The sequence below is a fragment of the Bombina bombina genome, chromosome 11 (assembly GCF_027579735.1).
Source record: "Bombina bombina isolate aBomBom1 chromosome 11, aBomBom1.pri, whole genome shotgun sequence".
NCBI classification, from domain to species: domain Eukaryota; kingdom Metazoa; phylum Chordata; class Amphibia; order Anura; family Bombinatoridae; genus Bombina; species Bombina bombina.
The window spans coordinates 124030664-124048140 of NC_069509.1; the positions used below are offsets into that span (position 1 = coordinate 124030664).

Genomic DNA, 17477 nt, shown 5'->3' on the forward strand with positions numbered 1-17477 from the left:
AAACACTTTTGATTGAAGAATAGTTAATAGTTAATAGATAAGTAAAAAACTCCAGCTCCTCTCGCGACCTCCTTCTTTGTTGAGGGTTGCAAGAGAATGACTGGATATGACATGTGAGGGGAGGAGCTATATAGCAGCTCTGCTTGGGTGATCCTCTTGCAACTTCCTGTTGGGAAGGAGAATATATCCCATAAGTAATGGATGACCCGTGGACTGAACACACTTAACAAGAGAAAAAACTATTTAAGTCAAGCTGCTGAGGTAATTGCTATAGATTTTTGCCCCTTGTGGGGACCAGAGAAATGAATAAAGAAGAAAAATATTCTAAATTCTTTTGTTGTCTACAGATACAATTTCAAGGCCCTGACCACAAGTTGTGAAGTGATATCTCTTTAGCATTCTTTGGAACTGGAAAGAAAGATGGAACCCTAATTTCCTGATTAATGTTATTATCAAAGATACTACTTTAGGAAGTAAAAAATAGTTGGTTCTTAAAACCACCTTGTCCTGCTGAAAAATCAAGTAAAGGGAATCACAACATATGGGGAAAAAGTTGAGAACACTTTTGGCCTGGGAGCCAGGTAGCATCGAGGCCGAGAGGTCCCGGTCTGCTTTGGTAGCACCTGGAGGTGTGCTTCCATTGTGAGCAGAGCTCCATTTGCTGCCTATATTAATTTAAATTTTATTGATCTATGCTACAAGGTGCCCCTATTTTCTGTTCCTTTCAAGGTAACTGTTGAATAACAAGACCCTGCATAGGTTCAAAAGGCTGAGCCTAAAGAACTGTTGCAATCAGGTTAAGGTTCCACGGAAGAGAAGCTGGTCTAATAGCCAGTCTTATCCTGACCAAAGCCTGTATAAAGTCTTGAGTTAGAAAGATAATGTTAGTCTCACACCAGGCCAAAACAGCTTTCCACACCTTGTGATAAATATGCTTGGTAAAAGGCTTTTGGGCTTAAAACAAAGTGTCTATAACTCGCTCTGTGAAACCCCTTTGAAACAAAGTTAGGTGTTCAATCACCATGCAGTCAAATTTAGAGATATGAGGTCTAGATGAAAGAAAGTATCTTGAGAGAGAAGGTCCTACCTGAGAGGAAGATTTCAAGACTGACTAGAGGAGATTTTTATCGATCCACATAGTCCTGCAAGACCATACCAGAGAAATCAGTATTCCTGTTTTATCCTGTCTATTAAACTGGATAATAACACAAAAGGAGGAAATATGCAAATGAGATTTAACAACCATGGAATCACTAGAGCACCCATGAGTTGCTTGTGGATCCAGAGATCTTGCACAATACTTGGGTAGCTTGTGATTTATATGTGAGACCATAAATTCTATGTCTGGTCTAGCCCAACGATTCCCAATCTGATCAAATACATGATCCAGGGGCCATTTACCTGTGTGTAGGGCGTGACAACTGAGAAAGTCTGCTTCCCAGTTGTCCACAACAAGAATGTGGATTGCAGAAATCATGCAATGATGGCCAAGTTGAAATGCTGGATACCTCTTTCATCTCTAAGACGCTTCGAGTACCACCTTGGTGATTGATAAAAGCCATCTTTAAAGGATTCTATGAGACAGGAGGAATCTTCCACAGAGAGAGTGAGACCAAAAGCCTATGCAGTACCCCTGGGAAATAATGTTCAGTACAAACAGAAAGAGAAGCAGTCTGCCAGGAACGAACAGCAGCTCAGTGGCTTGTTCAATGGCCTGGTTACCACCTGGAAATAGCTTCTTTTAGCCCAATTATGCTTTTAACAGAGGAAAACTTTCCTGAAGTATATCAGTCTGATCCTGCCTAACAAGGTCAGTCTACCTCTGAAAGAACAAGCAATTCTCCTCTGAACAAGGGAAATGGCATCCCCAGGTGATCTTTTTGGCCTCCTTTGGGCCTTGTCAGTGAGGTGTAGCCATATCCCACTAAGCACATTGGGCAAGGAGTTCAGGTCTTGTTTTCCCCATCATCCTGGTAGAACTCTGGTGTGTGCAAAAGACGACAAAGGTAAATTTAAAGAGACAGTAACTAAATTTTGAATATAGTTGTAAAAGATTGCTTCCAGGAGATGGGTCCATCCGGGGCAGTGCAAGCACAGTGCCAATGATCTTCAAGGTTATAACAAGGAGCAGCACACTGTAGACCAGGGGATTGGTGGGAATTTTCACATTTAACCTGGGAGGCTGGTGGGACTCCTGGCTGAAATTCTGTCTACCACTCTACCCTGTATGCATGTTCTCTGAGGGGGAAATTGGGCTCAAGTCAGTTAGAAAACCAACATAAAGATCAGCACTACAAGTTTCACCATCACCCCTTGATAGAGGCAAAAAATTGACTGAGGGACTGTGGAAAGGTTTAAGGGGTTAAAATAGCTGTTATGTTTGGTGCTTTGAGTATTCAACATTAATCCCACATGTGATTGCTTTATTTTAAAGTCCATTTAAAAACAACATATCCTCACAGTGAATGTAAGCCAGAATCTTGTACTTGCCATGTTAATTAATTCCATTCTTACAAGCATGAATGTATATTTGAAGAATAAATTATGATTTGACACTTGTGACCTTTGGAATAACCCAGCAAAGACATGGTATGTTAGGGAGCTAGACAGAACTCTTGTATGTATCTGCTGTCTTGCCCAAAAAGGTAAACACCTAATACCTAGTGCTTTTAAACAATTATGCACTGCACAAGATATACAGTACCTAAAAATTTGCAAATTTCTGATTTACCATAGATTTGTTCATTGCTGCCAGATTAAATAAACTGTGCAATAAAAACGTACTACAGGCCACAGAATTAAAATACAGTGTCCATAAAAGCCACACCTCTGATACACTTACCCCATCGATTGTTTCTAAGTCAGAACACAGTTGACTTTTCAATGAATGTAACTTTGGCAAAGGAAGATTTTCTACATCTCCATATTGTCTCATTATAGAGAATGGTGGAGATACTTTTAAATCATCATATTCCTCTTGGAGCTTCTTTAACTTGACTTCAACCTCATCCTTTTGAAGAAGAGCAAGTTCTCTATCTGTGTCTGCCACTTTTGACCGCTCTTTTGCTTCTTGGGCTTCTTTTTGCCATGCATCACATGCCTGTGAGAGAATACAAAAAGAAAAATCACAATGCATGAATCACCAAATAGATTTTAGCAAAACACAAAACCTATATGCACAGCACAGGACTACACACAATAAAATAAAAACCTGCTTCTGTAATGCAAAACTGTTGTTATGAACATTATTATTATACTTTATTTATAAAGCGCCAACATAATCCACGAAACTGTATATGGGTACAATTGATATAAGTAAAACAATGATACAATACTTGTAAGAGCCAAGACAAAATTGGACAAATAACAGGGAATAGCGGCCCTATTCCAGTGGCAAATTACAATCTAGAACATTTTTATTTTATTTTAGAGGTCAGTACTTTTTCTGATACCCAAGATGCATTTTTAATATTTAAAAACAAAATGTATGCTTACATGATACATTTATTTATTTCCAGGCATGGAGAGTCCACGATTCATTCCAACTAGTAGAGGGATATTCACCTCCAGGCCAGCAGTAGGCAAAAAGCACCCTAGCAGAGCTGTAAAGTGTCACTTCCCTTACCCATAACCCCCAGTCTTTTGGCCGAAGGGAAACGGAAAAAGAAGTTAACACAAGGGAATAGAGGTGCCTGAGGTTTGTACAAAAAAACTGTCATCTGAATTTTAATAAGGGCGGGTCGTGGACTCTCCATGCCTGGAAAGAAAGCAATTTATCAGGTAAGAATACATTTTGTTTTCTTTCCTTTGGCATGGAGAGTCCACAATTCATTTCATTTACTAGTGGGAACCAATACCCAAGCTAAAGGACACAGAATGAAAGGGAGGGAGAACAAGACAGGCGGACCTAAAACGAAAGCACCACCGCTTGAAGAACCTTTCTCCTAAAAGAAGCCTACAAAAAGTATCAAATTTGTAGAATTTTGAAAAGGTATGTATAGAGGACCGTGTGGCTGCCTTGCAAGTTTGATCCACAGAAGCTTCATTTTTGAAAGCCCAGGAAGAGGAGACAGCTCTAGTGGAATGAGCCGTAATTTTCTTGGCTGTTGTCCAGCTGTATCATAAGCTAAACGGATAACAATTCTCAACCAGAGAGAAAGAATAGTAGAAGTGGCCTTCTGATCCTTACGTTTACCTGATAAAATCACGAACAGGGCAGAAGTCTGACGAAAATCCTGTTGATTGAAGGTAAATTTTTAGAGCATGCACAATATCCAAGTTATGCAAAAGATGTTCCTTCTGGGAAGGATTGGGATAAAAAGAAGGAACAACAATTTCCTGATTAATATTGCGATCGGACACTACCTTAGGAAGAAACCCCAGCTTAGTACGGAGGACCGCCTTATCAGCATAAAAAATAATATAAGGGGAATCACACTGCAGAGCTGAAAGTTCAGAAACTCTGCGAGCAGAAGAAATAGCAATAAGAAACAAAACCTTCCAAGATAGCAATTTAATATCAACAGAATGCATCGGCTCAAACGGAGAATGCTGCAAAACTTTAAGAACAAGATTAAGGCTCCAAGGAGGAGCAACAGGTTTAAACACAGGGCTGAACAAAAGATTTAACATCTGGCAGAACTGCCAGGCGTTTGGCAAAAGAACAGACAGTGCAGAAATCTGACCCTTCAGACAAATCTGACTGACAAACCCTTCTCCAGGCCCTCCTGAAGAAAAGCTAAAATTTGAGGAACCCATACTCTGCTCCAAGAGAAACCCTTCGAATCACACCAATAAAGGTATTTACGCCACACTTTATGGTAAATGCTGCGAGTAAGAGGCTTATGAGCCTGAAGCATGGTATCTATGACCTTCTCAGAGAAGCCACGTCTAGCCAAAACTAGGTGTTCAATCTCCAAGCAGTCAGTTTCCAGATTTGGGTGGAGGAAGGGACCCTGAAGTAGAAGGTCCATCCTCAGAGGTAACCTCCAAGGTGGAAGAGATGACATCTTTACCAGATCCGCGAACCAGATCCTGCGAGGCCATGCAGGAGCTATTGTTCGAACCAGGTCCGGAATTCTTGTGAAGTATTATTCTCTCTGTGAATGCTATCCAAGATATCCAGCAGACAAATCTATGCGTTTCGGCCAATGACCTTTATCAAGATGCCCAGTGTCTGTATAAAGCGGCCCTTTATAGGGCACATATGCCTTCCAATTAGTCAGTTTGAATACTTTTTCAGCCAATACAAAACATTATAGGAACAATCCTTATTATATTGCTACATTAAGTCTAGCAATAAGGATACTTCGTGTTATGTTCAATACCTTTTGAATACAGTATAAATAATACATTCAAAGAACATTGTGATAAAATAGATTTGTAATAATACATAGATTAATAGATCAGTTGGGTTAACTAAAAAAGCAAGTGAAAAAGAGCATAAGATGATTATACCAAGTATACTACTAAATTGTAGGTGCAATTTAAGTGTTGAATATATACTGAGTGTTTTTAAATAAAAAAAATATATTAAATATTAGTAAAAAAAAGTGTGTGTGTATACAATGTTCTTAGTTAGTTAGTGAATGGTGTATAAAATGTGAAAAAGTGCAGACATTTGAAAGAAGGAAAAGGAGAGAAAGGAAAAAACACAAGGTGCAGAGGTGCCTGAGGTTAATATAAAAAAAACTGTGCCGTGGACTCACCGTGTCAAAAACAGAATTTATGCTTACCTGATAAATTACTCTCTCTTACGGTGTATCCAGTCCACGGATTTATCCTTTACTTGTGGGATATTCTCAATCCCTACAGGAAGTGGCAAAGAGAGCACACTGCAAAGCTGTCCATATAGCTCCCCTCAGGCTCCACACCCCCAGTCATTCGACCGACGGTTAGGAGAAAAAGGAGAACCATGGGGTGCAGTGGTGACTGTAGTTATTTTAAAAATTAAATTTGAACCTGACTTAATTGCCAGGGCGGGCCGTGGACTGGATACACCGTAAGAGAAAGTAATTTATCAGGTAAGCATAAATTCTGTTTTCTCTTACTAGGTGTATCCAGTCCACGGATTCATCCTTACTTGTGGGATACCAATACCAAAGCTTTAGGACACGGATGAAGGGAGGGAACAAGTCCGGTAACCTAAACGGAAGGCACCACTGCTTGCAAAACCTTTCTCACAAAAATAGCCTCCGAAGAAGCAAAAGTATCGAATTTGTAAAATTGGGCGAATGTATGCAGTGAAGACCAAGTCGCTGCCTTACAAATCTGTTCAACAAAAGCCTCATTATTGAAAGCCCATGTGGAAGCCACAGGTCTGGTGGAATGAGCTGTAATTCGTTCAGGAAGCTGCTGTCCAGCAGTCTCATAAGCCAATCGGATGATGCTTTTCAGCCAGAAGGAAAACAGAATTTATGTTTACCTGATAAATTTCTTTCTCCAACGGTGTGTCCGGTCCACGGCGTCATCCTTACTTGTGGGATATTCTCTTCCCCAACAGGAAATGGCAAAGAGCCCAGCAAAGCTGGTCACATGATCCCTCCTAGGCTCCGCCTACCCCAGTCATTCGACCGACGTTAAGGAGGAATATTTGCATAGGAGAAACCATATGGTACCGTGGTGACTGTAGTTAAAGAAAATAAATTATCAGACCTGATTAAAAAAACCAGGGCGGGCCGTGGACCGGACACACCGTTGGAGAAAGAAATTTATCAGGTAAACATAAATTCTGTTTTCTCCAACATAGGTGTGTCCGGTCCACGGCGTCATCCTTACTTGTGGGAACCAATACCAAAGCTTTAGGACACGGATGAAGGGAGGGAGCAAATCAGGTCACCTAAATGGAAGGCACCACGGCTTGCAAAACCTTTCTCCCAAAAATAGCCTCAGAAGAAGCAAAAGTATCAAACTTGTAAAATTTGGTAAAAGTGTGCAGTGAAGACCAAGTCGCTGCCCTACATATCTGATCAACAGAAGCCTCGTTCTTGAAGGCCCATGTGGAAGCCACAGCCCTAGTGGAATGAGCTGTGATTCTTTCGGGAGGCTGCCGTCCGGCAGTCTCGTAAGCCAATCTGATGATGCTTTTAATCCAAAAAGAGAGAGAGGTAGAAGTTGCTCTTTGACCTCTCCTTTTACCTGAATAAACAACAAACAAGGAAGATGTTTGTCTAAAATCCTTTGTAGCATCTAAATAGAATTTTAGAGCGCGAACAACATCCAAATTGTGCAACAAACGTTCCTTCTTTGAAACTGGTTTCGGACACAGAGAAGGTACGATAATCTCCTGGTTAATGTTTTTGTTAGAAACAACTTTTGGAAGAAAACCAGGTTTAGTACGTAAAACCACCTTATCTGCATGGAACACCAGATAAGGAGGAGAACACTGCAGAGCAGATAATTCTGAAACTCTTCTAGCAGAAGAAATTGCAACTAAAAACAAAACTTTCCAAGATAATAACTTAATATCAACGGAATGTAAGGGTTCAAACGGAACCCCCTGAAGAACTGAAAGAACTAAATTGAGACTCCAAGGAGGAGTCAAAGGTTTGTAAACAGGCTTGATTCTAACCAGAGCCTGAACAAAGGCTTGAACATCTGGCACAGCTGCCAGCTTTTTGTGAAGTAACACCGACAAGGCAGAAATCTGTCCCTTCAGGGAACTTGCCGATAATCCTTTTTCCAATCCTTCTTGAAGGAAGGATAGAATCCTAGGAATCTTAACCTTGTCCCAAGGGAATCCTTTAGATTCACACCAACAGATATATTTTTTCCAAATTTTGTGGTAAATCTTTCTAGTTACAGGCTTTCTGGCCTGAACAAGAGTATCGATAACAGAATCTGAGAAACCTCGCTTCGATAAAATCAAGCGTTCAATCTCCAAGCAGTCAGCTGGAGTGAAACCAGATTCGGATGTTCGAACGGACCCTGAACAAGAAGGTCTCGTCTCAAAGGTAGCTTCCAAGGTGGAGCCGATGACATATTCACCAGATCTGCATACCAAGTCCTGCGTGGCCACGCAGGAGCTATCAAGATCACCGACGCCCTCTCCTGATTGATCCTGGCTACCAGCCTGGGGATGAGAGGAAACGGCGGGAACACATAAGCTAGTTTGAAGGTCCAAGGTGCTACTAGTGCATCCACTAGAGCCGCCTTGGGATCCCTGGATCTGGACCCGTAACAGGGAACTTTGAAGTTCTGACGAGAGGCCATTAGATCCATGTCTGGAATGCCCCACAGCTGAGTGACTTGGGCAAAGATATCCGGATGGAGTTCCCACTCCCCCGGATGCAATGTCTGACGACTCAGAAAATCCGCTTCCCAATTTTCCACTCCCGGGATGTGGATAGCAGACAGGTGGCAGGAGTGAGACTCCGCCCATAGAATAATCTTGGTCACTTCTTCCATCGCTAGGGAACTCCTTGTTCCCCCCTGATGGTTGATGTACGCAACAGTCGTCATGTTGTCTGATTGAAACCGTATGAACTTGGTCCTCGCTAGCTGAGGCCAAGCCTTGAGAGCATTGAATATCGCTCTCAGTTCCAGAATATTTATCGGTAGAAGAGATTCTTCCCGAGACCAAAGACCCTGAGCTTTCAGGGATCCCCAGACCGCGCCCCAGCCCATCAGACTGGCGTCGGTCGTGACAATGACCCACTCTGGTCTGCGGAATGTCATCCCTTGTGACAGGTTGCCCAGGGACAGCCACCAACGGAGTGAGTCTCTGGTCCTCTGATTTACTTGTATCTTTGGAGACAAGTCTGTATAGTCCCCATTCCACTGACTGAGCATGCACAGTTGTAATGGTCTTAGATGAATGCGCGCAAAAGGAACTATGTCCATTGCCGCTACCATCAACCCGATCACTTCCATGCACTGAGCTACGGAAGGAAGAGGAACGGAATGAAGTATCCGACAAGAGTCCAGAAGTTTTGTTTTTCTGGCCTCTGTTAGAAAAATCCTCATTTCTGAGGAGTCTATAATTGTTCCCAAGAAGGGAACCCTTGTTGACGGGGATAGAGAACTCTTTTCCACGTTCACTTTCCAGCCGTGAGATCTGAGAAAGGCCAGGACGATGTCCGTGTGAGCCTTTGCTCGAGGAAGGGACGACGCTTGAATCAGAATGTCGTCCAGGTAGGGTACTACTGCAATGCCCCTTGGTCTTAGCACCGCTAGAAGGGACCCTAGTACCTTTGTGAAAATCCTTGGAGCAGTGGCTAATCCGAAAGGAAGCGCCACAAACTGGTAATGTTTGTCCAGGAATGCAAACCTTAGGAACCGATGATGTTCCTTGTGGATAGGAATATGTAGATACGCATCCTTTAAATCCACCGTGGTCATGAATTGACCTTCCTGGATGGAAGGAAGGATAGTTCGAATGGTTTCCATCTTGAACGATGGGACCTTGAGAAATCTGTTTAAGATCTTGAGATCTAAGATTGGTCTGAACGTTCCCTCTTTTTTGGGAACTATGAACAGATTGGAGTAGAACCCCATCCCTTGTTCTCTTAATGGAACAGGATGAATCACTCCCATTTTTAACAGGTCTTCTACACAATGTAAGAACGCCTGTCTTTTTATGTGGTCTGAAGACAACTGAGACCTGTGGAACCTCCCCCTTGGGGGAAGTCCCTTGAATTCCAGAAGATAACCCTGGGAGACTATTTCTAGCGCCCAAGGATCCAGAACATCTCTTGCCCAAGCCTGAGCGAAGAGAGAGAGTCTGCCCCCCACCAGATCCGGTCCCGGATCGGGGGCCAATATTTCATGCTGTCTTGGTAGCAGTGGCAGGTTTCTTGGCCTGCTTTCCCTTGTTCCAGCCTTGCATTGGTCTCCAAGCTGGCTTGGCCTGAGAGGTATTACCCTCTTGCTTAGAGGACGTAGCACTTTGGGCTGGTCCGTTTTTACGAAAGGGACGAAAATTAGGTCTATTTTTTGCCTTGAAAGGCCGATCCTGAGGAAGGGCGTGGCCCTTACCCCCAGTGATATCAGAGATAATCTCTTTCAAGTCGGGACCAAACAGCGTTTTCCCCTTGAAAGGAATGTTTAGTAGCTTGTTCTTGGAAGACGCATCAGCCGACCAAGATTTCAACCAAAGCGCTCTGCGCGCCACAATAGCAAACCCAGAATTCTTAGCCGCTAACCTAGCCAATTGCAAAGTGGCGTCTAGAGTGAAAGCATTAGCCAATTTGAGAGCATTGATTCTGTCCATAATCTCCTCATAAGGAGGAGAATCACTATCGAGCACCTTTATCAGTTCATCAAACCAGAAATATGCAGCTGTAGTGACAGGGACAATGCATGAAATGGGTTGTAGAAGGTAACCCTGCTGAACAAACATCTTTTTGAGCAAACCTTCTAATTTTTTATCCATAGGATCTTTGAAAGCACAACTATCCTCTATGGGTATAGTGGTGCGTTTGTTTAAAGTAGAAACCGCTCCCTCGACCTTGGGGACTGACTGCCATAAGTCCTTTCTGGGGTCGACCATAGGAAACAATTTTTTAAATATGGGGGGAGGGACGAAAGGAATACCGGGCCTTTCCCATTCTTTATTAACAATGTCCGCCACCCGCTTGGGTATAGGAAAAGCTTCTGGGAGCCCCGGCACCTCTAGGAACTTGTCCATTTTACATAGTTTCTCTGGGATGACCAAATTTTCACAATCATCCAGAGTGGATAATACCTCCTTAAGCAAAATGCGGAGATGTTCCAACTTAAATTTAAATGTAATCACATCAGATTCAGCCTGCTGAGAAATGTTCCCTAAATCAGTAATTTCTCCCTCAGACAAAACCTCCCTGGCTCCCTCAGATTGGGTTAGGGGCCCTTCAGAGATATTAATATCAGCGTCGTCATGCTCTTCAGTAACTAAAACAGAGCAGCCACGCTTACGCTGACAAGGGTTCATTTTGGCTAAAATGTTTTTGACAGAATTATCCATTACAGCCGTTAATTGTTGCATAGTAAGGAGTATTGGCGCGCTAGATGTACTAGGGGCCTCCTGAGTGGGCAAGACTCGTGTAGACGAAGGAGGGAATGATGCAGTACCATGCTTACTCCCCTCACTTGAGGAATCATCTTGGGCATCATTGTCATTATCACATAAATCACATTTATTTAAATGAATAGGAATTCTGGCTTCCCCACATTCAGAACACAGTCTATCTGGTAGTTCAGACATGTTAAACAGGCATAAACTTGATAAGAAAGTACAAAAAACGTTTTAAAATAAAACCGTTACTGTCACTTTAAATTTTAAACTGAACACACTTTATTACTGCAATTGCGAAAAAACATGAAGGAATTGTTCAAAATTCACCAAAATTTCACCACAGTGTCATAAAGCCTTAAAAATATTGCACACCCAATTTGGAAGCTTTAACCCTTAAAATAACGGAACCGGAGCCGTTTTAAGCTTTAACCCCTTTACAGTCCCTGGTATCTGCTTTGCTGAGACCCAACCAAACCCAAAGGGGAATACGATACCAAATGACGCTTTCAGAAGTCTTTTCTAAGTATCAGAGCTCCTCTCACATGCGACTGCATGCCATGCCTCTCAAAAACAAGTGCGCCACACCGGCGCGAAAATGAGACTCTGCTTATGCTTTGGGAAAGCCCCTAAGAAATAAGGTGTCTAATACAGTGCCTGCCGATATTATTATATCAAAATACCCAGATAAAATGATTCCTCAAGGCTAAATATGTGTTAATAATGAATCGATTTAGCCCAAAAAAGTCTACAGTCTAAATAAGCCCTTGTGAAGCCCTTATTTACGATCGAAATAAACATGGCTTACCGGATCCCATAGGGAAAATGACAGCTTCCAGCATTACATCGTCTTGTTAGAATGTGTCATACCTCAAGCAGCAAGAGACTGCACACTGTTCCCCCAACTGAAGTTAATTGCTCTCAACAGTCCTGTGTGGAACAGCCATGGATTTTAGTTACGGTTGCTAAAATCATTTTCCTCATACAAACAGAACTCTTCATCTCTTTTCTGTTTCTGAGTAAATAGTACATACCAGCACTATTTGAAAATAACAAACTCTTGATTGAATAATGAAAAACTACAGTTAAACACTAAAAAACTCTAAGCCATCTCCGTGGAGATGTTGCCTGTACAACGGCAAAGAGAATGACTGGGGTAGGCGGAGCCTAGGAGGGATCATGTGACCAGCTTTGCTGGGCTCTTTGCCATTTCCTGTTGGGGAAGAGAATATCCCACAAGTAAGGATGACGCCGTGGACCGGACACACCTATGTTGGAGAAAGAGAGGTAGCAGTCGCTTTCTGACCTCTCCTCTTACCAGAATAGACAACAAACAAGGATGATGTTTGTCTGAAATCTAGTTGCTTTTAAATAGAATTTTAAAGCACGAACCACGTCAAGATTGTGTAAAAGTCGTTCCTTCTTAGAAACTGGATTAGGACACAGAGAAGGAACAATGATTTCCTGGTTAATATTCTTATTAGAAACCACTTTTGGAAGGAAACCAGGTTTGGTGCGCAAAACAACCTTATCTGCATGGAACACCAGATAGGGTGAATTACACTGCAAAGCAGACAATTCAGAAACTCTTCGAACAGAATAAATGGCTACTAAAAACAAAACTTTCAAAGATAATAACTTAATATCTATGGAATGCAAAGGTTCAAACGGAACCCCTTGAAGAACTGAAAGAACTAAATTTAGACTCCAAGGAGGAGCCACAGGCTTGTAAACAGGCTTGATTCTAAGTAGTGCCTGTGCAAACACCTGAACGTCTGGTACAGCTGCCAGACGCTTATGTAACAGGATAGACAGAGCAGATATCTGTCCCTTTAAGGAACTAGCTGACAGACCTTTCTCCAATCCTTCTTGGAGAAAAGACAATATCCTTGGAATCCTAACCTTACTCCACGAGTAACCCTTGGATTCACACCAACAAAGATATCTCCGCCATATATTATGGTAAATTTTCCTGGTGACAGGCTTTCTGGCCTGTATCAGAGTATCTATAACTGATTCAGAGAAACCACGCTTAGCTAGAATTAAGCGTTCAATCTCCAAGCAGTCAGTTGCAGAGAAACTAGATTTGGATGCTTGAAAGGACCTTGAATTAGAAGATCCTGCCTCGATGGCAGTTTCCATGGTGGGACCGATGACATGTCCACTAGGTCTGCATACCAAGTCCTGCGTGGCCACGCAGGTGCTATCAAAATTACCGAAGCCTTCTCCTGTTTGATTCTGGCTACTAGCCGAGGGAGAAGAGGAAACGGTGGAAAGACATAAGCTAGACTGAATGACCAAGGCGCTATTAATGCATCTATCAATGCCGCCTTGGGATCCCTGGATCTGGATCTGTAAAGGGGAAGTTTTGTGTTCTGACGGGACGCCATCAGATCCAATTCTGGAATGCCCATAGCTGGGTTAGCTGAGCAAAAACCTCTGGGTGGAGTTCTCACTTGCCTGGATGGAAAGTCTGACGACTTAGAAAATCCGCCTCCCAGTTGTCTACCCCTGGGATGTGAATTGCAGATAGATGGCAGGAGTGATCCTCCGCCCATTTGATGATCTTGGATACTTCCTTCATCGCTAGGAGACTCTTTGTTCCTCCCTGATGATTGATGTACGCTACAGTCGTGATGTTGTCCGACTGAAATCTGATGAATTTGGCCTCCGCTAGTTGAGGCCACGCCTGGAGCGTATTGAATATCGCTCTCCGTTCCAAAATGTTTATCGGGAGAAGAGATTCTTCCCAAGACCATAGACCCTGAGCTTTCAGGGAGTCCCAGACCACACCCCAGCCTAACAGGCTGGCATCGGTCGTGACAATGATCCACTCCGGTCTGCGGAAACTCATTCCCTGAGACAGGTAATCCTGAGACAACCACCAGAGAAGAGAGTCTCTGGTTTTCTGGTCCATTTGTATTTGAGGAGACAAATCTGCATAATTCCCATTCCACTGTTTGAGCATGCACAGTTGCAGTGGTCTGAGATGAATTCGGGCAAAAAGGACTACGTCCATTGCCGCAACCATTAAACCAATTACCTCCATGCACTGAGCCACAGAAGGCCGAGGAATGGAATGAAGAACTCGGCAAGAATTCAACAGCTTTGACTTCCTGACCTCTGTCAGAAAGATTTTAATTTCTACCGAGTCTATTAGTGTTCCCAGGAAGGGAACCCTTGTGAGCGGGGACAGAGAACTCTTTTCTACGTTCACCTTCCACCCGTGAGACCTTAGAAAGGCCAGAACAATGTCCGTATGAGCCTTGGCTCTGTGAAAAGACGACGCCTGTATTAAGATGTCGTCTAGGTAAGGTGCTACTGCAATGCCCCGCGGTCTTAGTACCGCTAGAAGGGACCCTAGAACATTTGTGAAAATTCTGGGAGCGGTGGCCAACCCGAAAGGAAGGGCCAAGAACTGGTAATGTTTGTCCAGAAAGGCGAACCTTAGGAACTGATGGTGATCTTTGTGGATAGGGATATGTAGGTACGCATACTTTAGATCCACGGTAGTCATATATTGACCTTCCTGGATCATCGGCAAGATTGTCCGAATGGTTTCCATCTTGAAAGACGGAACTCTGAGGAATTTGTTTAGAATTTTTAGATCCAGGATTGGCCTGAAAGTTCCTTCCTTTTTGGGAACTACGAACAGGTTTGAGTAAAAGCCCAGTCCTTGTTCTGCAATTGGAACTGGGTGTATCACTCCCATTTTTAGTAGATCTTAAACGCCTGTTTCTTTGTTTGGTCTGAAGACAAACGAGAAATGTGGAACCTTCCCCTTGGGGGAGAATCCTTGAATTCTAGAAGGTACCCCTGAGCAACTATTTCTAATGCCCAGGGATCTGGAACATCTCTTGCCCAAGCCTGAGCAAAGAGAGAAAGTCTGCCCCCTACTAGATCCGATCCCGGATCGGGGGCTACCCCTTCGTGCAGTCTTGGTAGCAGGCTTCTTGGCCTGTTTACCCTTATTCCAGCCCTGCAAGGGTTTCCAGGTTGCTTTGGGCTGTGAAGCGTTATCTTGCTTTGCGACAGCAGGTCCGCTCCTGAAATTGCGAAAGGAGCGAAAATTAGCCTTGTTTTTGGCCTTAAAAGGTCTATCTTGTGGGAGGGCATGGCCCTTTCCCCCAGTGATATCCGAAATAATTTCTTTCAGCTCTGGGCCGAATAGGGTTTTCCCCTTGAAAGGAATATTTAACCGTTTCGTTTTGGACGACACATCCGCCGACCACGATTTCAGCCAAAGCGCATGGCAAAACCTGAGTTTTTCGCCGCTAACTTAGCTAATTGGAAAGCGGCATCAGTGATAAAAGAATTAGCCAGCTTTAGAGCATGAATTCTATCCATGACCTCGTCGTATGAAGTCTCCCTCTGGAGCGACTCCTCCAGAGCCTCAAACCAAAATGCCGCTGCAGTAGTTACCGGAATAATGCAGGCAATTGGTTGAAGAAGAAACCTTGCTGAACAAATATTTTCTTCAGCAATCCTTCCAATTTTTTATCCATAGGATCTTTGAAAGCACAACTGTCCTCTATTGGTATAGTTGTACGCTTAGCAAGTGTTGAAACAGCTCCCTCTACCTTAGGGACCGTCTGCCACGCGTCCCTCCTGGGGTCGTTTATGGGGAACATTTTCTTAAAGATAGGGGGGGGAACAAAGGGTACACATGGTCTCTCCCACTCCCTAGTCACAATATCCGCCACCCTCTTTGGGATCGGAAATGCCTCAGTGTATACAGGGACCTCTAAAAACCTGTCCATTTTACACAATTTTTCTGGGACCACCATGGGGTCACAATCATCCAGCGTAGCTAAAACCTCTTTAAGCAGGACGCGGAGGTGTTCCAGCTTAAATTTAAACGCTAAGGAATCTGACTCTGCCCGCTGAGAAACTTTTCCTGTGTCAGAAATTTCTCCCTCAGACAGACCGTCCCTCACTGCTACTTCTGAGTGTTGTGAGGGTACTACAGATAAATCATCCAAAGCTTCTAAATGCTCATCTTCTGTATTTAAAACTGAGCTATCGCGCTTTTTTGGAAAAACTGGCAGTTTGGATAAAAATGCTGCAAGGGAATTATCCATTACTGCTGCTAATTGTTGTAAAGTAATAGGGGCCAATGCGCTAGAGGTACTAGGCATCGCTTGCGCGGGCGTAACTGGTGTCGACACATGGGGAGAGTAGGAAGGACTATCCTCATTACCTTCCGTTAAAGAATCATCTTGGGCTACATTTTTAAGTGTCACTGCATGGTCTTTAAAATGCTTAGATGTTTTAGCACACTTTAAACACAAATGCAATGGGGGTACTGCCATGGCTTTTAAACATAAAGAACAAGGTCTATCTGAAGACTCAGACATGTTTGACAGACTTAGACAGCACTACAATACAGTAAAAATCACTTTTTGAAAAAACGTTACTGGGCCTTTAAATAATAAAAAGCGCACACTTTTTTACCAAATCACAAAAAACATCCGATCTTTATGAAATTTTCACCACATGATCCCAATGCTTTGAAATGATTGCACACAAATTTTCAAATCAATTAACCCCTTATTGCCCAAACCGGAGCAAATTGAAGTAAACTACCGGTTTAACACACTAGAGCACGGTGCCACAGTCTTTGCTGTGGCCCTACCTTCCTTTTGGGTTATTTGTAGAAGAAAATAAGCCTCCCTGAAGTCCTCCTGCACTCTCAGGACTCTACACGTGAAGCTGCATGAAGCTGCCTTGCAAAACAACTGCGCAACTGAGGCGCGAAAATGGGGCCCCCTCCCTCTTCATTCCGGAGTTATGGGGCCTTCCTGAGTCAGATTAGGTGTCTTACAATATGCCAGGCGTAATAAAAACCCCAAAAGTGTTCCCAACGTCTAAAACACTTGAATAAATATAAGATTACACTAATAAAGTAATCGATTTAGCCCATCACAGTGTCTACCAGTATTTAAGCCCTTAACTGAAGCCATCCTTCTATACAGCGTCTCAGAAAATGGCTTACCTTCCCACCTGGGGATTTCTATCAGTCGTCTAGCATTACCAGGTCTTGTTAGAAAAAAATGACTGAGCATACCTTAAGCAGTTAAGCCTGCAAACTGTTCCCCCCAACTGAAGTTCTCCAGTACTCAACAGTCCTGCGTGGGAACAGCAATGGATTTTAGTTACAACATGCTAAAATCTTTTTCCTCTCAGCAGAAATCATCATCACTTTCTGCCTCAGAGTAAAAAGTACAAACCGGCACTAGTTTAAAATAACAAACTCTTGATTAAAGAAATAAAAACTACAAATCTAACACCACATACTCTTTACCCTCCCGTGGAGATGCTACTTGTTAGAGCGGCAAAGAGAATGACTGGGGGGGGCGGAGCCTGAGGGGAGCTATATGGACAGCTTTGCTGTGTGCTCTCTTTGCCACTTCCTGTAGGGATTGAGAATATCCCACAAGTAAGGATGAGTCCGTGGACTGGATACACCAAGTAAGAGAAAAATAAA

The 17477-nt window shown here is 43.1% G+C and overlaps 1 protein-coding gene across 6 annotated transcripts in view; it reads right to left on the minus strand.

The window, feature by feature from the left end:
- UNKL (unk like zinc finger) overlaps window positions 1-17477 on the minus strand; it is a 574440-nt gene that overhangs the window by 22516 nt on the left and 534447 nt on the right. For all 6 annotated transcript variants that reach the window (XM_053694592.1, XM_053694591.1, XM_053694590.1 and 3 more), the window contains one exon: window positions 2843-3100. In XM_053694592.1, the coding sequence (XP_053550567.1) occupies window positions 2843-3100 (258 nt within the window). The remainder of the gene's footprint in view (window positions 1-2842; window positions 3101-17477) is intronic.